Source organism: Drosophila yakuba, chromosome X (genome assembly GCF_016746365.2).
Source record: "Drosophila yakuba strain Tai18E2 chromosome X, Prin_Dyak_Tai18E2_2.1, whole genome shotgun sequence".
Classification (NCBI taxonomy): Eukaryota; Metazoa; Arthropoda; class Insecta; order Diptera; family Drosophilidae; genus Drosophila; species Drosophila yakuba.
In genome coordinates, this window is record NC_052526.2 from 19,019,174 (window position 1) to 19,041,338 (window position 22,165).

General features: G+C 41.4%; 4 protein-coding genes across 6 annotated transcripts; 1 reads left to right on the forward strand and 3 right to left on the reverse strand.

Annotated features, from left to right (window-relative positions):
* Window positions 1-801: 801 nt before the first annotated feature.
* On the reverse strand, window positions 802-2,256 carry LOC6525963 (microfibril-associated glycoprotein 4). The gene is made up of 5 exons (XM_002101746.4): window positions 2,012-2,256; window positions 1,884-1,933; window positions 1,711-1,824; window positions 1,084-1,653; window positions 802-1,011 (listed from the first exon to the last, which is right to left on the reverse strand). Exons 1-5 carry the CDS (start codon window positions 2,141-2,143, stop codon window positions 870-872), a joined length of 1,008 nt encoding a protein of 335 aa, XP_002101782.1. The 5' UTR covers window positions 2,144-2,256; the 3' UTR covers window positions 802-869.
* A 430-nt stretch (window positions 2,257-2,686) lies between these two features.
* Window positions 2,687-4,515, forward strand: LOC6525964 (microfibril-associated glycoprotein 4). The gene is made up of 4 exons (XM_002101747.4): window positions 2,687-2,981; window positions 3,117-3,301; window positions 3,360-3,920; window positions 3,982-4,515. The coding sequence occupies exons 1-4, from the start codon at window positions 2,871-2,873 to the stop codon at window positions 4,121-4,123; spliced, it is 999 nt and encodes a 332-aa protein (XP_002101783.1). The 5' UTR covers window positions 2,687-2,870; the 3' UTR covers window positions 4,124-4,515.
* Window positions 4,116-15,505, reverse strand: LOC6525966. Of its 3 annotated transcripts, none has more exons than XM_015191072.3 (4): window positions 8,259-8,586; window positions 7,975-8,147; window positions 4,536-4,685; window positions 4,116-4,406 (listed from the first exon to the last, which is right to left on the reverse strand). In XM_015191072.3, the coding sequence occupies exons 2-4, from the start codon at window positions 8,131-8,133 to the stop codon at window positions 4,245-4,247; spliced, it is 471 nt and encodes a 156-aa protein (XP_015046558.1). In that variant the 5' UTR covers window positions 8,134-8,147; window positions 8,259-8,586; the 3' UTR covers window positions 4,116-4,244. The 3 variants fall into 3 exon arrangements, with proteins under 3 accessions (XP_015046558.1, XP_039230443.1, XP_002101785.1); XM_039374509.1 differs by lacking the exons at window positions 4,116-4,406; window positions 4,536-4,685; window positions 8,259-8,586 and adding exons at window positions 4,870-5,528; window positions 5,608-5,697; window positions 15,411-15,505; XM_002101749.4 differs by lacking the exons at window positions 4,116-4,406; window positions 4,536-4,685 and adding exons at window positions 4,870-5,528; window positions 5,608-5,697 and having other exon boundaries at window positions 8,259-8,556.
* Window positions 15,506-16,422: 917 nt separating this feature from the next.
* LOC6525967 (keratin, type I cytoskeletal 9) lies at window positions 16,423-18,771 on the reverse strand. Its single transcript, XM_002101750.3, has 7 exons — window positions 18,013-18,771; window positions 17,758-17,877; window positions 17,428-17,637; window positions 17,304-17,372; window positions 17,097-17,240; window positions 16,964-17,023; window positions 16,423-16,839 (listed from the first exon to the last, which is right to left on the reverse strand). The coding sequence occupies exons 1-7, from the start codon at window positions 18,769-18,771 to the stop codon at window positions 16,450-16,452; spliced, it is 1,752 nt and encodes a 583-aa protein (XP_002101786.1). The 3' UTR covers window positions 16,423-16,449.
* Window positions 18,772-22,165: the final 3,394 nt, after the last annotated feature.

Sequence of the window (22,165 nt, forward strand, 5' to 3'; positions counted from 1 at the left end):
GAATTAATACTAGAGTTCAATAGGCAATAAATCAAAGCCAAGGCTACTTTAATAATACTTTTTTTATTTATACACATATATATGTATTTATTAATCACAAATAGAGTATTTTGTGGTCGCCGTGCGCAGAGGCCTCTCAAGTTTTTCCTGTTATTTATTGAATTTGGCACACAATTGCACAGGAGCTTATTTGCCCCCTGTCTTTATCCTGAAAGTCCTACTCGCATTCAATTGCTGTGCCAGAAATTTATTTATGAAATTTATTCTTGGCGGTCGCCGTCAAAGTTTTCCCATACTCGTATTTCTTGAGGTACACTTCTACAAGAAGTTGAATGAGGGGGTGCCAATGACAGTCGCATTACGCATACGCCCCGTTCTCCATCGTTTATTACGTATACGCAATGTGTGCCGTTCGATATCATTAGCATTGGGAAATGCATATGGAAACCGGGCTCATTTTCACTGTGTGTGTGCTTATTTTTAGAGAAAACAACTTCCGTTGCTTAGCAACACCCCCGTCGCCCCCGCCCCCCTTCGCTTATTCGCTTTGTATGCAAATGAGCAGAATGAAATTTTCTCATGATAATATGCCGTTAATGAGCAGCATTATTGCCCCATCACACACACACACTCCCACACACTCCATGTGCTTCTGTCTGTGTACGCGTTGCGTATTGTACACCGATTAATTGGACATCGCTTAATGGGAAATATATAAATTAATTGCACTAATTGAAAACCGTTTGCAATCATCGCAGCAGTGCAGCCATGTGCGTTGTATTATGCGACAAGTATGTGGAATTATTAAATAATCGACATTTATTGTATTCTATGCCTGAGGAGTCTTTGTGATTGATCTACTGTACATTCTACCGCTTCTTCAGCGGACGAATGAGCATGCGAACGTAGCTGAGCGAGCCAGTGGGTCCTGGCAGGAAGGTCTTCCACAGGATGCCCTTGAAGTAGCCAATCTCCTGGCCGTACTTCGACTGGAATGTGCCAAACAAGTTGCTGCAACGATTTCACGATGATTGGGGCTTTAAAATGCATACTTAATATGCTAACTCAGTGCTCAGTACTCACCTCTCGAAGCACTCCCTGCCATACCACCAGGCTCCAGCGTGTGTCCTGGCGCAGTTCTGTCCATTGTCGTCGTTATCCTGATCGAAGGTGGTGAACTTCTTGCCCGCATGATAGCGCAACGAATCCCCAGCATCTCCCTTATAGGCACCAAGTACGTATAGCAGATACTTCTCCGATTCGCTGCCAATACTGAAGTGATCGTACAGCGCGAAACGCTCCTCGCCACTCTTCTTTTTCATTATAATGAGCAACTCGTGGTGCTCACTGTTGGTTAGGCTATGCAGCTTGTCCAAACCGATGAAGAACTCCGAGTTTAGTGCCCCAAAACCGGACTTGTAGTTCTGCCAATCCTTATTGAAATCCTCGCTGCCATCGAACCGATAGGCGATCACCATCCAGCCGCCGCCTCTCACCTTCTGGTCGCAGCTCGCGAAGAAGGGTTCCGCATCTGGAGCAATCCGGATCCTCACCTGACCGTGCTTCTCGTCGTGGCAATTGCGGGGCGTATCGTCGGTGGGCGTGGCCAGCGCCAGCGGAAAGCTCTGCACGCTGGCTGGCAATGGACGAAGTCTAAAAATTACAGATATTATAGTTTTATTAAATTGCTTTCCATCTTTTTTAACTTACAATCTGGTTGCAATGGGTATGCCGGTGCCCTGATTTTTATACTCCTCAATGAGCCCCTGTAGCTCGTTAAGCTCTGTCTTTAGAGTCTGCAGCTCATCTGTCATGGATTGTACACTAAGAAATGTAATTCCTAGTACATAAAAAATGTGTAAGCAACTGTTGAGACGACTCACCGTGCTGCTAGGCCAGCCAAAGTGCTTACTGGACAACTGGCGGCAGTGCCCTGCAAAAACAAAAACAAAAAAAAAAAGAAGGGTATGCAAAAGTGAATGAAGTTTTAAAAAGGCGTCGCCATACACACATTTTCAGCCAGCAAATAGGGCTCCGCCGAGTTTCTCATTATCACGGAAAAGTGTTTTCCTGGCAAGTTGCTCGTGGCATTTGTGGTGGTGCTGAGGCAAGCCAAAGCCGTGACGAGCGCCTCCAGCGCCATCGCGATGTTAATTATATATATTTACTCCGACGTACGTGTTCCGATTCCAGGCTAAAAACGATGCCAGCGAATGCAACGCAGTTGCAACTGCTCCACTGGGCAACTGACTAATCAAGTTGGCTCACTGGCTCACTAGCTCACTGGATTAGTTACTAGTCGGTGGCTGATTGGAGATGCCACAAAAGTCACTAGTCGTGCTAGGCGATCACAGTGATGGGAAGATCACGATTAAGTCACATATGCCCTAATGGCATCAAATAAATAATAGTAATTGTGCAGAATCCATGGCTAAAATATTGTGAATAATATTTTTTATAATTTTAATATTTAACGTGTCATTTTGTGTAATGTTTGTAGATAACCGCCTTAGTTATAACAGTAATAAAGATTGAATAAGGCTTTATATATTCTCTCCGTGTACTTTTTAGTGTTGTGAAGCTGCAATCACCAATCACTGGATAAGAAAGCACTGCCCAACACTTACAGATCTGCTTAGCATACTCGTTTTTCAACGCGATGCACGCAACGTGTACAGCTAATCAATCGAGTGACCTTTGTTTCAATTCACACTTGCACTGCGCCTCAGATCAGCAGTTGATGTTCAGTTTGCGGCTTAGTTAGTTAGTCAGCGAGTTAGTTAGCCAGTTAGTTAGCCAGTTAGTCAGCCAGTTAGTTAGCCAGTTAGTTAGCTAGTTGAGATCGGTGGCCAGTGATCGAAAGTGGCAGAATGTCACAGATGCTGCAGCTGGATGCCTTGGTCATGGCCATGGCCTGTCTATCCACCACGCAGACGGATCTGGGCGGAGGACTGATGGTTCCGCCCTCCCTGGAAAATGCGGTCAGTTGGGAAATGCGACGGGCACAACATATTCCACAGTTCAAAGTCTGTGATTGTAGTAGAACACAAACAAAGCCAGCTCATTACGTATTACAAGCCATTCGTACAGTAAGTCTTAACATGTTTTCGTTTTAGAGTTCCAGCAGCTGTCCGGTTTCGGCTTTAAGTGGTCTTACCACGCGGATGCAGTCGCTCCACAACGAAATAGCCAGTGTGAAGGAGCAGATAGGCAGTCTGCAGGAGCAGTTGGTGGATCTGCGAAGAGCGGGAAGTGCGCCAGTTGTGGGACTCGCTTCACCCAATGCCCTGGCATCTCGATTGTAGGTATTTGCCGTATGTTATTCCCTTGTGGTAATCCCAGATGCTTCCCCTCGACAGCCTGGACATTGAGCCACAACTGCTGGCCAATGGTGGTGCAGTGGCCGCACCAACCACTCCGGCAAACTGCCTGAAACAGCAGCACGGAGTGGTGCGCATCCGACCGCGCTCGAATGTGGAGCCCTTCTTTGTGTTCTGCGATCAGAAGGTGAGGAACGGCGGCTGGACCATGGTGGTTAATCGTTACGATGGCAGCGAGGACTTCAATCGCAAGTGGGCGGACTACCAGATAGGTTTCGGACCACTGACCACCGAGTTCTTCATCGGACTGGACAAGTTGCATCAGATTACCAGCAGCGACAACTACGAGCTGTTGGTGCAGCTGCAGAATCGTAAGCAGGAGCTTAGATATGGCATTTACGATCACTTCAGCATCGGCAGTGAATTGGAGCAGTATCGTCTGAATGTCCTCGGAAATTTCCAAGGCGATGCCGCGGATGCACTGAGTGAGCACACGGGCAAGAAATTCAGTACCCACGATCGGGATAACGATGAAAGTGAGCAAAACTGCGCGGTTCAGCAGTCGGGTGCCTTTTGGTATGGCGCCTCTTGCAATCTTAGGTGAGTAGTTCATCATTTAAATATAAATTACCTAATGGTATTTAATTTATTTTTGCTATAGCAATCCCTTTGGACTCTATCAGCGGCTGCTCGAGCGGGATGTTGATGGCTTTAAGGGCATTCTGTGGCGCGGTTTCTTGGATGGACCCAAAGGTTCGCTGAAAATAGTTCGCATGATGGTTCGACCACGCGCCATTTCATAAATAAGTAACTTTATTGGCTACACCAGTCACATTTTATCAAAACACCCAACAAGTTAAGAACAAAATAATAAGAAAAAAAAAACAAAACTTATATAAAAATTAAAAACAAAATAAATTCTATTTAGACTTCGTTGAGCTTGTCAGTCTCTTCGGTGGTTGTGGTGGTGCGAACGGTGGTGGTTGTGGTTGTTGTGGTGGGATCCTCAGATCCTTTGACCACCAGGGCATCTCCGAAAACGGGCTTGAAGAAGAGCACAAAGCGGGAGTAGCGACGAGCGGAGTTCTGTAAATATAAAAAGCATATTATAACCATTTCTTAGAATAATCTAGAATAATAAATATGTTGATTGAAAATACATTTATGACCAGCCTGTGAAGCCATATTAAAACTATACTCCTAGTTATTACTTACCAAAATCAGTCGAGACAACGACTTTGAGATATTGGTGACCGTCAAGAGGGATTTGTTCAATAGTTCCGAGGGAAGTTCCAGGGAGGCATCGCTCATGATTTCGGCGGCATCGCTCAGATCTTTTCCCCCCGCCCGACGACGTCTCTTGGTCTGACAAGTATATAGAGAAACAAATAGATAAGTATACAGATGAACCATGTGAGTGAGAGCAGCAGGGGTATCCAAAATCTAAAATCCAAAATCCAAAATCCAATTCCAAAATCAAAAATCCAAAAAACCAAAAAACCCGACAAGGCCAAGGCCCGAAATTGAAACTAGGTGCGTGTTGTATTGGTTTTCTGTTTTCGGTTTTATTCGCTTTTGTAGTGTCGTGAATTTCTCTATATATATGTATATTTGTTTATGCCGAATATTTACAAACATGAAACTTAACTAGGGTGTAAACAAAAAAAAAATAAAAACGATTGGAGCGAGGAGGGGGTTGGAGGAAAGTCAACAAAGATTCTGATGGATGTGGATAGAAACGAATAGGGAGAAACGGTTTCAACGATAAATTACAGCTCTCATTAGTTGGCCTTGGATCGTTGCTAGGTGTTAGTTATCCTTCTAGCATCTCTAGTAGCCCGCCTCATCCGAATCGGGAGCCGGTGTCGTCACGCCGGCGATTCCATTCACACCGCCAGTGGATCCCTGCAGTATGGGTCCCGAGAAGCTGAGGAACTTGGACACCACATTGCCCAATCCGGCGTTCGCATTGCCGCCGCCCGAGGAGGAGCCACTGAAGGCGGTAATCGTGGTCAGCACACCGGTGGTCAGGTCATTGGCAATGTTGCCAATCGAACGGATCTTCGGCGACACCACGGCGGTGATCAGAGTTTGGAAATCCTTAATGGGCACCGGCGACTTGATGTCCCACTGCTTGTTCTTCTCGATATTCGAACGGTCCAGCTGCTCGATCACCCGCGTCTTTGTGTCCAGGAAGTTGTCGATTTTCTACATATATATTTATTTATAATTTGCATATATATATATATTTCTTGTTTGTATTATCTTGGGCATATGAAATACTCACGCCAAACACAAAACCGAGCACTGCGTTCTTAGCCTCGAATGTGGCATCGGGCAGTTTTCTCTTGTTGCGCTCCTGGACACCTAACACCTCCTGGAAATGGAAATCGTAGCGGATCACCCAAGAATTAGAGGAGTACTTGAGTTGCTAGAGACAATCTACCAAAGTAATTGCCAGAGTTTGGCCTGTTCCCTTGAGTCACACATAAGGTCAACTTCTTCTACGATCTCTGAACTAAACATATAGTATATTTGAATTTGTCCCTGTCATTTTTTATCATGCCTAATTGCCGATCTTGCATTTTCGGACTTGCCTGCCTTTAATCGATTGGGTTCTTTGCCTAATTACACCTCTTGAGTGCCGCCAGTACTGACTTCAAGTTTAATTGCTGCCAAAGAGCGGGCAAAAAAGCACTCGACACTGGGGGCCAGTTAGACTTGACCCAATTTTCGGGGCTGGTCGAAGAAGCAGAAGAAGAAAAAAAAGCACTCATATACTACACACTACACACTACACATACATAAGTAATTATGTATATCACTGGTGGACTTGGGGACCTTCGGTCATTCTAAGCCGATGTCTATCGCTATATCTGATACTTTCGGACCGCTTCTCGATCGATCCGAGCTGGTCCAAGGCACTTAAAATTCACCTCGTCATTCGGTCATATACTCGTGAATATGCACCTCAATATCGCAGCCGAAATCAACTCATTTCCAACCAAAACGCATAATCCAAGCCATAGGAATTGAATTTCCAGCCGTACTGGGATCATAGTACATTGCACTACTACTTGCAATTATACTACCTTTTTATTTCTGGCCCTCTTAAAAAGTTATGAAATACGTTGACTGTGATTTGAATTTTAAACATGCAATAAAGTGCCTAAATAAATTCTATAAATCATTCGGGCATTTTAGTGCATATTAACTGTCTCCAAAACTGAAGTTGCAAAACGACAAGCTAACGACACTTAATCAGCTAGAAAACGTTTAACAATAATTCGCCTTCAGCCCTCGGATTTTGATCACAAGTAATATCTTGAAAATTGTGCAATTCACTTGGCGTTTTCAGTTCATTGTTCTGCCATTCTCCCTCTTGAATGTTTTTTATTTTTTTTTTTTGAGACTGGCCGACAGCAAATCGCTTGAGCAGCCCACATGGACCATATTTTTTTGCGTCTTTTTGGTTTTCGAGAAGCTAAACAACTAGGCGATTTATTAGTTTAACAAAACGCTAAACACATTACGCTCTACACATTTACTTTATGCCTTTTGTTTTTGCCCGCTGAAGTGACAAACAAAAAGCGTGAGCTATGATTTATATAGAGCAAAATCAGGTCAGTTGTTGAAAGCTGAACGAGCAGTTGAACGAAGGGATTTACAACAAGTTTAACTACTACTCGAATGGAAAAGTGGAAAACTGTGAGCAGAGTTACCTCTGCTTCATTTTTGTGGCTAAGCTTTAGATAATACAATTTTCCTATGTTATTTAGTCTTTTGCGGAAAAGTATTTATCTAAATTGATTGTCTTTGGTTGTTCAAGAAATTGATTTAAAGCCTGCTATTAACGTTTTTAATCTTCTGTTATTTGCATTTTTTCAATTTCCCAAGCAATTACCTCAAATCCAATGCTTTTCACTACGAATGGTTGAATCAATCAAGACGAAGAAATAAATATATATGAACCAACTTTTGGAGGCGCGGAAATGTTTCACAATTCATGCGAATAAGAGGAAGCGAGAGAAGTAGAGAAGTAGAGAAGTAGAGGTGATGAGCCATGAAGAAGCTATACCCTATACCCCTCTCTTTCTGCCCACATGAGCCCATCTCTTTTTGGCCAAGGCGTTGGCTTGGATTTTTCGGCTTTTTATTTTTGGGGTTTTCAGTTTTTGGTGTTCGGTTTTGGCTTTTGGTATGGTTTTGAAATGTTAACGTAGGTCGTTAACAAGTTTTGTCGCCATCAAGGTCGTCTGGTCGTCGAATGGCCAACGAATTTGGAATTGAATTTGGCTTTAAACCATTTTCTACCTGGCTCTTTGCATTTTGCCCGATTTGCATACGAGCGGTTGAGGCCAGAAAATTGCCCAGAAGTCGGTTCAATGCACCACAAAATTAGCAGCTTGCATAACGGGCAAAAAACAACAAAAAGCAAAAAAAAAAAAAAAACATAAAAAAACGTTTAAAATGTGCAACAACAGAGAGCGAGAGCGGGAAAATTGTACTTTCACGCCAGGAGACAATCGACAATCAAGTTTTCGAACTCCCCCTCCACTTTTGAAATGTTTGCAAACTTCCTTGTTGGGTCTTTGGATTTTTCTCGAAGGGATTTTTGGATGCTACTGATCTAAACATTCGTTGATTGTGTTACCTCGGCATTGATGGGATTCAAGTCGGGATCGCTGGTATCCTGGAAACTCGCCTCCAGTTCGGAGTTTGTTTGCTGTGGAGCGGGATAGCCCAGCGTTAGCGATAGCAGTGCCGATAGCACGGCCATCGATAGTAACAAACGGCTCCTGGTGAACTGCATAATTAAGTAGTTTTCTGCAAGCGAACAAAATATTGGTTAAAATTTTGCAGTGGAAATTTTCCGTTGATTTTGTATAAGAAAGGTTTGTTTGTATATACATATATATATAGTATTTGATTTTGTACCGCAAAATAACACACAAAGCTCGGGATGGACAGACAGAAAAAAAAATATTGAAAATGTAAACTTTTGTGGCAAGTGTGATCGTTGTCGTTTTTGTTGTCGTGTGGAAGCCGCGCCGCCAGATACGCGATACTAGCACGTTCACTAACTTTAAGCAAATGACTGCGGACGAAAGTTACTTCAATGATTTAGCAGTGGCCAAAAAATCGGTTACACAGCCCACGGCGCATGCGCAGAGCTTTTTGTTTAGCGCCGCTGCGCAGTCCACTCAAAATATCCAGCGAACAACAAAAATCCCAAACGAACGCAATCCCCGGCCAAAATTGAATTTTATTGCCGCCCGATTCGTGGATTCGTGGATTCATGGATATGTTTGGATTCGTTTGGATTCGTTGCTCGTTGCTGGATGCAAGACGTCGACTGCGACGCTGGCAGCGATTCGAGCGGAACGCCGGCGCAAAAAAACACGTTTTTGAGCGGTTTTGAGCGCAAATTCGAACGGAAAGCGCTCAATAAAGTGCAAAACCAGCCGCTGGAGATGTTAAGTCACCGGTGTTGTTGTCTTGTTAATGGTGTTTCTGCAATGCGCTTTTAATTTGTACTCTTTGGCTTTCAATTAAGGCACACACACACATACAAAGGAGCGGCACAAGTCGGTCATACGCGGCGTATGCGCAATGTGCATTCTTAAGCACTTTTTTCGGTTGTTTGTGGTTATACAAGGGTCTAAACAAGGGATCGAAGTCCTTTTAAAATCTGCACCCTTTCACTCAGCAATTCAATTGATTTCCCCAAGTTCAACAAAAAGCTATAGGGATAGTAATTAGCTAAGCAAAGAAGTTATTCTTTTATCTTGATGATTAGTTTTGGCCAAGTTTTGATTAAATGCCCATACAACATTTCTAAATTTTAGCTAAAAGCCGTTTTCGTCATAAAATATTTAGTTTTTTAGCCACAACTTTAAAAACAATTGCCGTATTCGCCGTATTTCGTTGCGTTGAGCTCGTATTCAAATTTCCAATCGAACTGTGTCAAAATTTGGGATTTCTATTTTTTTGCCATTTCTTGCAAATATTGTCTTAATTACAAAAAATGCGAAAATTGGCCCAGAATTTTTTTTCCCCAATTATGATTAATTATAATTTATGACCATGTTTTGAGAAGTTATGATAAAAGTTACTTCAAGAATATTACATTTTGTCATGATTTGTTTTACAACAATAAGAACCTTATGGATTTTCATAGTTTGTTGAATAATTTAAATTTTAAAGGGAAATTTGTGAATATATTGTTGCCAAAAATAATCTAAGATAATAAGTAAGGGGAACATGATAGTCGAGACACTCGCCACTCGGCGTTCCTTCTGGTTTTCCTTTATGTGGAAAAAAGCCATGTTAACCTCCCCTAAAGCAACCACTAAAGCCACTACCCTTGACCCTAACATTGACTAAGAATTTAACCGCAGCTGAATTTACTAGAAAATCGAACTGAAATGCCTATGTTAAATCGCATGTTAATGCGCTTTGTGCGATTAATAATCAGCATAAATTATACGTATTTATGGCTAGAAGTAAAATGTCGCTGGCTGGAGAACAAAAAACGAACAAAAACGCAACGCAACGATTCCAAACGAAAAGAATACAAGCTAAAGATACTTTAATCAAGTCGCTTGCCTTCGAACGCCAGAGGGAGACCGATAAATTGGAGTCAAAGTGCGCGTATCGAATTCAGACGAAACCAAATAACTAGAATTGCATGCTGAGTGCACGGACTGCACTCCAATGCGATGCAATCGTATCTGATACGATACGATATGAAACGATATACTATACGAACCGATACGAACCGATACAAACCTATATGATCCGATACGATCCGATTCGAAATGCTGGCCCGCCGCTGCATGCATGTATAATTAGTCATTTTTTGCGGGCCGAGTTCTGATTTCGAAACAATTAACTAAATAAATCACTTTCAATTTGAATCGAATCGCATTAAATCGAATTGAATCGAAGCAGTTGATTAAGTCAATTTTGAGTTTTAAATTGGATTTAAGCAGAAGTGATCATCTGCACTTGACTTTAGCATGTTTATTATGTTTCCCATGCAAATCCAGATTTATTAAGCAATTTTCGGATTTTTGTGAAGCAAATTGCTTATGTCACGTGATATTGGAAGGGGTTATTCAGTTTTTTTATATCACACTCAAGAATATTTATAACTATTAAGAGATTTCTACGCTTGAATGTCTTGATTTATTAGGCTAAATCCAACAGAAACATAGTCGCAAAACCGGCTTGGTTATTTTTATCGAAAATTTTCCATCATTTCAAGTTTCAGTATTCGAAAAGGATTATCGTGATCCTTGGGCAAATTCTCTGCAATCAGTGTGTCGGCCTCTCATTTAATTGCAAATGTCACTGGCAATTTCTGGGTGCTTGGGAAACCTTTCTAATTAACCCCTGACAGTGGCCAGTGGCCACTTAACCCGTTTTCGCCGTAATTTGCTTATCAGTGTGTTGACTTAATCAACGCCTTGGCTCAAGGTCATCTGGGTCGTTTGCCGGAACGGGACCGAAACATAATCCTTAATTGACGTGAAGAGGTGCTGGCGCACCTTGCCATGCTCTTATTTCGCTTGTAGTTTTAGTTTTATTTCACATTTCATGTGACGACAGACGACAGACGAGCGAGGGGCCCAGATAAAGCAAAATTAATGCGCGCATCCGTTGAAATGACAAATAAAAAATGTAAAAATGTAAAAAAAAATATATAAAAATATAAAAATTTCAGCAACGAAACCGCAAAAACCCAAAATGCAAAGTGCACGCTCGACTGTCAGCGTTTTTGTGGGTCACAAGGTCGGAAGATGTCTCTTCAGAGGCCTCCACCTGCAACTCCATCTCCATCTCCATCTACACCTTCATCTCAACATCCGCAGCCACATCCACATCCACATCTGGGTATCTTTTTATACACATTTTTTACAGATCGCAGACGCAGAACCTGTGCCCAGTGCATGCTCGAGTGCCTCTTACTTTGTGGCCTTAGCTAAATGAACTTTCAATTTTCTTGTCACAGCACGAAGCCCTTGAAGATGTTTTCCAAAAACAAAAGCCACATTCTGACCCATTTTGGTAGGCTTACGAGTACGTCTTATATCAGTTAACAGCTACTGCATTGTATACTTGTTAACTTGAAATAAAATAATATTGTTCAGGTAAAACTTAATCACATCTGCAATACAATTAAAACTACCCTTTGTAAATCAAGAAATAAATATATAAATATAAATATATAAATATAAATTATAAATTTATTTTAATAAATAAATAATTATACTTTAATTTAAATATAAAAAATAATTATAGATTAATTTAAATATATAAATAATTATACATTAATTTGAATATATAAATAATTATAAATTAATTTAAATATATAAATAATTATACATTAATTTGAATATATAAATAATTATAAATTTATTTAAATATATAAATAATTATAAATTTATTTATTATAAATTTATTTAAATATATAAATAATTATACATTTATTTAAATATATAAATAATTATAAATTTATTTAAATATATAAATAATTATAAATTTATTTAAACTGTTTAATTTGGCAATGTTTTATGTCGCTTTCGTGTTTTCAATTAAAAATCAATCACTAGAGATCTGCATGTCAAAAGATCCGGCCAGTTGTTCTGCCTAATTTGGCAGCTCAATTGGCAAATTATCCATGAAAATTCAATTGCTACTTGTTGCCGTTGAGGCGCCTCAATTAGAACGCTATAATTGCTGGCCAGCCCCGCCACTTCGTCAGTTTGTCAGTGAGTCAATCTGACAGTCTGTCCATCAGCGGTTGCAGCGCGTGTCATAATGTTTATGACAGAAAACCGACAACAAAAAACCGACAACAGAAAACCAGAAAAAAGACAGGCGCTCTTGGTGTCTTGGTTTTTATTCAAAGCAATCTGGCAGAAAACATGCCGTTTTGGCCTGGCCAAGACCCCAAAAGCGCCCCAAATCCTTGCCCCCTGAACCCAAGTGACTTTATTTACAACAACCAGATCTTCATTGCATTTCCAGTTTCGCCTTTTGGTTACACTTGTCAGTTTCTTGTGTGTTTTGGTTTTATTTATTTTATTTTTATTTTTTTCTAAAGTTTAGTTGTCGCGTCGCCAAATGTCAGGGGCCAAAATAGTGGGGCAGACGCATTAAATCCGCACTAACCAGTGGCAACTTGTGGTTCTCTGGAAGTGGCTCTATATAGCATATCCCATATAGTAGCATGTAGCATGTAGCATAATACCCTTAGCCGCCATGTCGGGGCATAATTTGGCATTACTCAACTGGCGGGGGGTTATGCAACGGTTGTCATTATGCATTATGCGCTAGCTGCAATTTTTTTTATTTTTATTTTTTTTTTTTGTAACTTTGCTCAGTTTTGGGCCACGGCATTAATGTCACCTGCTCATCGCTGTTCTGGCCACGATGACTACGCTAAGTGCACGCAGGAAAACCCAACAAAAAATAGAAATAAAATAATAATAATAAAATAAAAATGGAAATGAATGGATAGGAATAATGAAACGGGTAACAGGTCCATTGGGCAGCCCCTTGCTTAACGAGTGACCACTAAGACGGCGAAACTTGGGAGTCATAACCATTAACCATTAACCATTTCATTTGGAACCCAGAGGGCGGCTCGTTAACCAGGTGGAGGAGAAGCCACCACCACTCGATTCCGCATCCAATTCCATCTAATGTACTCGACTCCGCCGCAGCAATGGGCCTCTAATGAACTGCTGATGGCTTTGCGCAAGTGCTTTACTGCCAGTCCATTTGACATTCGACATTTTGAGCAAAGGAAGTTTCATAGGATTGGGATAATTCGTAACATATTAATAGAGATGTAAAATATACCACAATAATATAAACAAGATATTAAATAAAATCAATCACTAAACCGAGAATGGATACACATTTTACAAGAAACGTTCAAATGAGTTTCTGAGTTTTTGCGTAAAGACAATCTCTAAAAGTGGCAGCAAGCCACGATGATTTGGCCCACAAATGCAATGCTCTAATGGAAAAATAAAGTTAATTTGGTTTATATTAAGAGCGTTTGTAACATAAGCCAATCCTTCACTTTAAGAGCTTTTGTTTTGTACCCAATAGCCGGGTCGAATTTAATTGGAAAAGGCGTTGCCGACAGACTAAATGACTGACCATTCACTGAAAACTGAAGCCTGAGAATTAGTATTAGAATCGGACGAACGAACTTTGTTCTTGGCCAGGCGAAAATGATTCGTTTGATTCTGCGCAAAGGTTGACGGAGATTCAGACTCAGATTCTGGTGTGTCAGTTGGCGTTTATTTGTTTGTTCAGCAATTATTGTAATTATAGTATTAATAAATCTCGCCACTGGCGGCCGGCGAAGGTCGATCCATAATAATATCATTTTGGCATTAGATATTTTGAAAGGCATTTCAAATCTGATCACTTTGCTTAATTGCCGTGCAGAACTTAGTGCTGTTAAATGAGGCGTAAATTGGAAATCACTTCTAAGCTAAACGAAAATGCCAGTGGCTTATGAAATTTCGTAGCAAATAAAACTCAAGAGTATTAAACATATTTTATAATAGGAAAAAAACACACCGGTAATAAAATAAACAGTCATTCATACGCCCAGACCCGCATCAACATATAATTTACTGCCCAGGGAAAATATCATCATCAAATATGTGTGAACATTCGTATAATACAAGATGTGCGATACGGACTTTAACGCTCATAATTGAAACATAAAGCCACAACACCAACGGCTAGTGGATAAGAAATTTCGAGATTTGCATAATAATCGGCCCAAAAAAAAAATATATATAAAAGGGGGCATTGTTTTACGGTCATTTGCAATAAGTTTCTACGCTTTTCGATATCGGGTTGCCACAATCGATTTGCATAACTCTCCCGAAACAGCCGCACAATTTGGAGCGTCCTCTGGTCAATAAACTTAATGACCGACATAGATATGACACCTGCATATATACGATATATTTTTGTTTATGCAGAGACGCCCCCTCGCCGGTTTGCCTTCGGCGGATTTCCAGCTCGACTGCTCCACTTTCGTGGCGTTCACTTTCGCTTTTTCCCTCGTTTTCGATTTTATTTATTTATTTACTATTTTATTTTTTTCCCTTTTTTTTTGCCTTTTGCCCCAGCTATCATCGCTGACTTTTGTTATTGCTTATGGCTTAGAGCTGATGGCTTTTAGCTTTTGGCCCAAAGCGCGTTGATGGCTGAACTGGCTGCTGTATCTTGGGCTAAGGCTTATCTGGCCAGAGCCATCGATTCGACCAGCGACCTTGAGACCGTTACCGGTTTCTTTGGGCCAGGCCACTCTTGCATGGCCCAGACAGGTCGGTGTTTTTTTTTTGTGTTATTTTTTTTTTCTTGTGTGTGTCTTTCAGCTCGGACTCTGGTTCATCCTCAATCATGGCAGCGACCAGGGGTCAGTCCAAAAGTGAGTAGTAGGTTACCAGGTAGTTAACCCCGAAAATTCAGAGAAATTTCAAATAGAGTTAAGAGTGAAAAAGAGGAATATCCCCCTAATTATATATTTACAATATATTTTTATAATTAATAGAGCTATTTAACGAATCAATTTTTTGAATGTTAAAGACAACATTTCATATAGTCAACAATCGATATGATATGCTGAACACAAAGACTGCCGTCATAGGAGAACAATAAAACTCTCCCTTTTTTCAAACGATTGGTTAAGCTTTTGTTAATTGATTTATGAAGCAATTAACGCATTTGAGTCTTCACTTTTGCATTGTTGACGTCGGCGCTGTTGCCAAATTTCGGTAGCCAAAGCGATTAATGGACGAGCGCTAATCAATAGCCCCCTCGATCCCCCCCCCCCCCCTCTTCAATCACCCCCCGCCATCAGTAACCCCCCGCAGTGTTGTTTGCTTTTGGAACAGACCTGACCTATGCCAGCATTTGCAGTTGAGGCTTAGCCCAGTTAGCAAGTTCGTTGCCTAAGTCTTTCGTTTGACACACATATTGAGCTGGGATTGTCGCCTATTTCCCCTTTTCTCGGCTTTCAACCGCCTTATATGCACACATACTCACCCGAAATATAATAAAATGTGAATGCGGCTTGCCAAACTTAATTGCAATGCGAACTCTCCGAAGCACCCGAAATTTATAATTGAGTTCATAAACAATTTCAAAATCCAAATAAACCAGCACAAACACTGCGCACACAAGAAAAAAATAAAACACAAAACAATAAACACTAGCTGGGGTTTTTCAAATTAAAAACGCGACAACTAAACGGCCCGCAAAATGTCACTTTGTCTTGTGAAAGATTCACGCATAACTGAAAACTGAAACTCGTTGCTAAAAAAAATATTCCAGCCCACTTCAAAAAATCAAGAGAGGGAGAGAGCAGGCGGAAGAGAGAGCGAGAGAGTCAGAGAAAGCACCAGAAGTAAACAAGTAAAAGCAATTTAATGAAACCTGTAATCAGTAGAAAGTGACACAATGCCCGCTCCATTGGCCAAGCTACAAAGTAGTTGGCCCACGAAGAAAGGTTCGCGGAAAACTCTGGGAAAAATGGAGAGTGAGTTAAGAAGATCCACAAATATGCGTTGCTAAACAGTGTTCAATTGGGCTGTGAAGATATATTAACTTAAAAATTTGAATATTATTCAAGTGTATTTAAAACGAATTCTTTAAGCGAAACACCTGAGTCCAACTCCACAGTTCATTGCCCTGTTCTACCCTCCCTGAACTTTAGTTTTAGGAAATGAACCCACCCGAGTTACTTCACCCCTTCACCTGTACATAGTATTAACTTCCGCTCATTGCGAACTTTCGCTTTTTGCGTTTCCACCCAGTGATTTGCCCCACCGCATCCTTGGGGGAGTGGTTCATTACAGTGGCTCCCACTGAATTCCAGTGGATCTCTTGCATCAGCCGCTGTCCAAGCTGTTACGCCACTTGATTTAGAGCCCCTCTTTTACGCTTTCTTAGCTGCCCAAGTGACCAACAACTCTTTCTCCTCACTTCTTTATTTATTTCGGTTACAAACTAGCGAAAAAAAAAAAAACAATTGGTTTTAACACAAACGATTAACGTAACTATGATTATGTGATCACTAAGCTGGCTAGAATGGCTCATTATCGTACGGGTTCCAAGATCTATGATGATCTGCCGGCTTGGCATGATGGCCCATGCTGCTGCTGGCGAATATATTCTTGGCCGCACTCGAAGCTCCACCAGCGGCTCCCAGTCCGGCATTTAAAATCAAGCCAAGGGCATTGCTCACCAGATGGGAGGCCACCTGCTTCACAAAGCCTCCAGAATCAAAGTTGTCTGCCGCCGCAGCTGCCCAACCACCGCCCTCCTTCTTCTTTCGCGGGCGTGGCAGCTCCGCACTTCCGTGTCGCTCCTCTGAGCCGTCCTCGTTAAGTGGCCGATACTTTGCCTCCAGGAAGCTGGTGATCAGGTTCTTGGTGAAGGTGAACGGTTGCGGCGGGCCCTCCTCCTCGGGATCCTGTTAAAGATTGTAGAACGTGCTTTACTTCACTGGCTAAATAAACAATATTCGTGGGGTTAGTAACACAGTTAAGTGGTTGGGATCTGGAAGGTAAATGCATATGTGTAAAATATATAAATACAGCGCTCAGTGCGGCCAGCACAGTGCCCAAGAAGTTGCCCAAAAATTGGCCATTGTTAATCTGGAAAACCAAATAAATATAAATAAAAAAGTAAAATGATTGAAAATTCTTTAAATAGGTTTAAAGAACTCACCGCTCCACCACCGCCAGAGAGACCATCCAAAGCAGTGCCCACATATTGTCCCAGCACGAGACCAAAGTTCTTGTTTCCACCCAGCAGACCGGAAATCAGCGAGGTTCCCGTTTGAATCAGACCTTGAACATCGAGGCCTCCAGGCTAAACAGATAGTTATTAAATATTTAAAATATCTTGGTGGGATCGAAAAACATCTATACTTACTCCAAACAATGCGGAAATCACACCAGTTAGGGCGCCAATTAGAGCACCCACATCGGAACCACCTTCACCCTAGAAAAGATCCCTTTAAACCTGATATTCAATGGACTCTTAGCCTTCTACTCACACCGCTGAGGCTGCCAATGATGCCAACCAAGCCACCACCGCCTCCACCACCTCCGTCTCCGCCAGCTTCAGGTTCCTCCCCATCGCCCAGGTCATCGTTGTCGTCCGTGGCCAATTCCGAGGAGGAGCCTGTGTCCTCCGCCTCCACCTGTTTCTCCGGCTTCGCGTTCATTTTCGGTTTACCTTTGGCCTTGGCTGTAACATTTGGCGACTTCCAAAGGCCGTGGGACAAAGGATTAGGTGAACCAAGTCAATGTTGGGTTAGCTCATCATCAATTAGGGGTCATTGGGTTAGTCACAAAGGGGGTTCTAAATGGGTTCTTCTGCTCACCTTTACGTTCATTTGCAGATCATCGAGCTCCGAGGAGTTGGGTTCTATTTTGATTCGCCGCGGCGGCGGCTGATCCAACATATTTTCCAAGAAATCCTCCTGGAAGCGTAAGTCATGAGCCTGGCGTTAAAAAATCAAGTGTTGCATACTTAAGACATGCACTTTAAACGTAAACATAAAAGGATAACTAATTATTCCAAACAAAAACTATTTCGTACTAATTTTTAAATAATTGTAAATAATTTGTAGTGCTACCTCAGAAAGTATAGATTTAATAACCCTAATTTCCACGGGCATTGATCGCTGTTCCGTCTCTCGATCCTCCTGCTTCCTTTGCTCCGTTCCCTTCTTGATTTGCCTTTTGTGGATCACCTTTTGCTTGGCCTTGGCCAGCACCCCATCCTCTCCAGCCTGCTCCAGTAAGTGCTGCAGAGCCCTATCAATCTTCGCCTGCAGTTCGTTTTTCATTTGTGGCACCTGCTTGAGAATACTCTGTCTAAGTTTGCCCAATCTCTCGCCCAATTTCGGCTGATCCGTGAGATCGGCGGAGAGCTCCTGATTGTACAGCTCCTCCTCCTTTTGTTGCTGTGCCATTTCCCTCAATTCCACACGGAACTCATGATCGTCCTTGGCCTGGGACACCACATCCATCACCCGATTGAGAATTTCCACGGCCCTCTGATCCCTGGACAACTGCTGTTCGATGGCATCGATTTTGGACATGACACGAGCGCTCTCCGTGAGATTCATTTGGAACAGCAGCTCCCTGATGGCCGCCACCAAATGCTGTTCCATTTGCTCCTCCGCCTGGCGCGCTCCATTCAATAATCCAATGCCCGTTAGGGCGCGCAGCTCCTCCTTGGGTAGGATCCTCTCCAGTCTCCGGTAGGCGGTGATGGCTCGCAAATAGTGCGACTGAAACTCCATTCCACCGGGCCTACTCTCCACCGATCCCGAGATCAGGACTAAGCCGATTAATCCGAGGAGCAATCGCAGCACTTGCAGGTTCTCCATTGGCCGTCGATCGCATGAAAACTGCGCCCAGGAAGCTTTGGCCACTACCTCATATAACATCTGCCAAGCGTTTGGTTCACGGTTTGTTGGGCGGTGGGCGTGGCTGGTGGATCCTCCCACTGGACACGCCTCCGTTTTGACGATTGTGCAATGGGTCAATCGTCTGTGGCGCTGATCAGTGTGGCATATCTTATGCGGATTGTCGTACGCAAATATAGCAACATCTTAACTAGGGGGCGTTTTGTTTGGGAGACTCTTTAAGCTAGTTTAGTTTCCCAGCTGTAACTAGTTACTATTACTCAATTATATTATTATTATATATACGTATATATATATATATATCTTGCCATACTTTATTTTCTGCCTTAGAAGGGTAAAGGAATGGCGATTGCTCTTAAGAAGTAGCTTTAATAACCAGATTAGAGATCATCTGATGCTAAGAAATATATCTAGATGAGTCGCATTTCCCCTTTTGCCAAAATGATGATGAGGCTTAATTAGATGGGGAGATGGGGTGCTTTACCAAGTTGCCACTTTAAAAGATGACCAGAACATCGGAGTTTACAAATGGCCAGACTTCTCACCCAGAACTGCCCAGAACTAGAAGCCACAATTACCCGGCAAATTGCCATTAGGCACACATTTAATAGACGACGCGAATCGGAGTCATTAGCTAATGCCATAATGTGCCCACTTCCCCGTATTTTCGTTTGTTTTTGGCTTTCAGCGCGCCCCAAAAGGTGATTGAAATAAAGGCCTTATGTAAAAGGTGGAAAACCGAAATGCAGGTGTCGCAGTTATGCGTGACTGTTAATTAGCATTGTCCATTAGATAAATGGGTGAGATTGGGCCAGCATCTTGGCGATGATCGTCCGGGTGCACTGACTGGGCGGCGTTTGAGTACGTGAACGTAATGGCAAACATGGGTTAAAGTTAAGCCAAAAGCAAAAGCTAAAGCCAGGTAGTCCAAGTCCAAGAGGCAAAACAGCGGCGGCGGCTGCGGCTCGTCGTCACGCTCGTTTAACCTTTCAAGTGCGCAGAGATCGGCTGGGGAATATAAGGGGGATATGCACATATATATATATATATATATATATATACATATATAGCTGCTCGGGTCGGATTGGATCGGCATGACATAAGCGTTTGAACGCAACTCCAACTGTTGAAGCGTGCCTCACTTGGGGCTTGAAATACTGCTCATTATATTTAAGAAATTCGTTTTAAATATTTTTAATAAGAAAAGCGCGTTTTGCAAACACTTTTCAATGCGAAACATTTATACTTACATTTATTATTACTTAAACAGAGTTTATAAATGCAATTTGTTAAAATGAAATGCATTAAATTTTCAACATATTTGTGTGTTTTATATTTACTCCATAAGCATGTATATTGTGTATTATTTTTTTTCTGTGCATTAACGTTTTTAGTTAACGTTTCTTAGTGACTCCCAAAAAAAAAAAAGAAAAAAAGAAGATGAAACCACAGCCGTAATTAAGGGGCACAATAAAACGAGCTAAGCCAAAACAATAATGATATAATTGTTTCACTTTGTGCAAATGTTGTGCCCTTTAATGCTTCGACTGCCCTCAGATTTTGGCTTTTAATTCAGCCATCTAATGGCAACTTTACGATCTGATATAGTAACTCACTTGTGGCATTCATGGGGCGGTGAGTCCGATTCATTAGCAGGCTGAACTTTAGATGCTCAGGGTATGCTTTATACTAAATTAAAGCACTGAATTAAATATTCTACGATTTACTTCATAAATCTGAAGATCTTTGTGAATGGAGCAGCCTTGATATGGGATACAAATAGGTGATCGAGATGCTTAAAATATTCTTAGCTGTGTACAAATGTTATGGTTTATTTATAACATTATAACATGGCATGGCCATCTGTTGGAAAGACATATTTAAAAAAAATATATATCTTCAAGTCACTCAAAATCCCGTTTTAAAACATGCCAAAATCGTGCTATAAACACTTCAAATAAAACATAAGCCAAACATGTTAAAAGTGTTTAAATTCCGATCAATCTTGCATTTAGCCTTCAAATGGAAATCAATTTCGAATGTCTGAATATATTTGAGACTCACCCCATTGACTTGTGAACTTGTGATTTGTGGCGTTGCAAACGAAAAGGATTGTTTTCTTTGGCACTTCTCCTCCACATTTAATTGCCATCGTTAAGGCTGCTTATTTTCCTTAGTTTTCATTTTCAAGCTACAAGCGGAAAACCCTTTTGATGTGAACGGCAGGCGGAAGCGGAAATGGAAATGGCGACCACCACACTCCATTGCTAATGAGCCATCGGCACTTGACATTGTACGTCGTACCTGGAGAATTACGATCTCTGGCAATTAGGGTTTATTGACAATTGTTGGAGGCGAAAAAAAAAAGCACTCGACTCTAACTGCCAACTCCGCGGTATTCGAAACTTGACTCGATTCGTGTTTGTGTGTATTATTAACACATATCTTTGTGCAATAAATAATAACCTTGCCAAATCGTTTGACTTCGTTTCGCTGCTTGGCAACATATAAATACATATACTAAACACTAATGCTGAATATCCAAAAGAGACGGAGTTGCAGTTTTGCGGGCAACTTTTAGATTTTAATGCGCCTTAGTTATACACTTTGCACTTTTACGACTCCCAGCAATTTCTGCCTTTATTTAATCGGCAAATTGGAGCAGTGGCTAGAAAAAAAAACAAAAACACAATATAAACGAATCAATCGTTTGCCAGTGAGAAATCGCCGTGCTCAGAAATTAACATAATAAATAGCGCCATAAATATTAAAAGCAAACTAGTTGCTGCAATTTATTTTTCAATTTTTTTTTTTTTGTTTTTTCTTTTTGTTGTATATCTAACCACTTGAATTTGGCGCAGCCTCTTAGCGCTTGTTATACAATTGGTTTAACCTCTAGGCCACAAATCACCGGATTGGCTTGGCCTGGCCCAAACAATACGCACTCTTGGCCATCAGAAGTCCTTCGAGTTAATTTCTGCTAATTGGCGAACTGAAGAAACAGCCGCAGATACAGATACACTGAGATTAAGCTAATCTGTCATCTGCAAAGCCAAACTAGTTCGACCGATCGTTATTCTTAAATGCTAATGCAAAAATCAAATCAACGCCAGCGAGGCAACATAAAAATGCACCATTTTATCTTTAAATGATTGTTTTGAAAATCAAGAGCACTCCTTTTTTCTTTTGATAGCAATACTTATTTAAAATAGTTGCAATCTTGCTTGTTGGCTTTTAATTATTATTCATCTAACTGCAATTAGCTGCATAAAACTGGTATTCTCTCATTGATATGACCATTTCAGACACGTTAACACGAAAATTCCCTTCGTGAGTATCAAATGTTGGAAAAAAC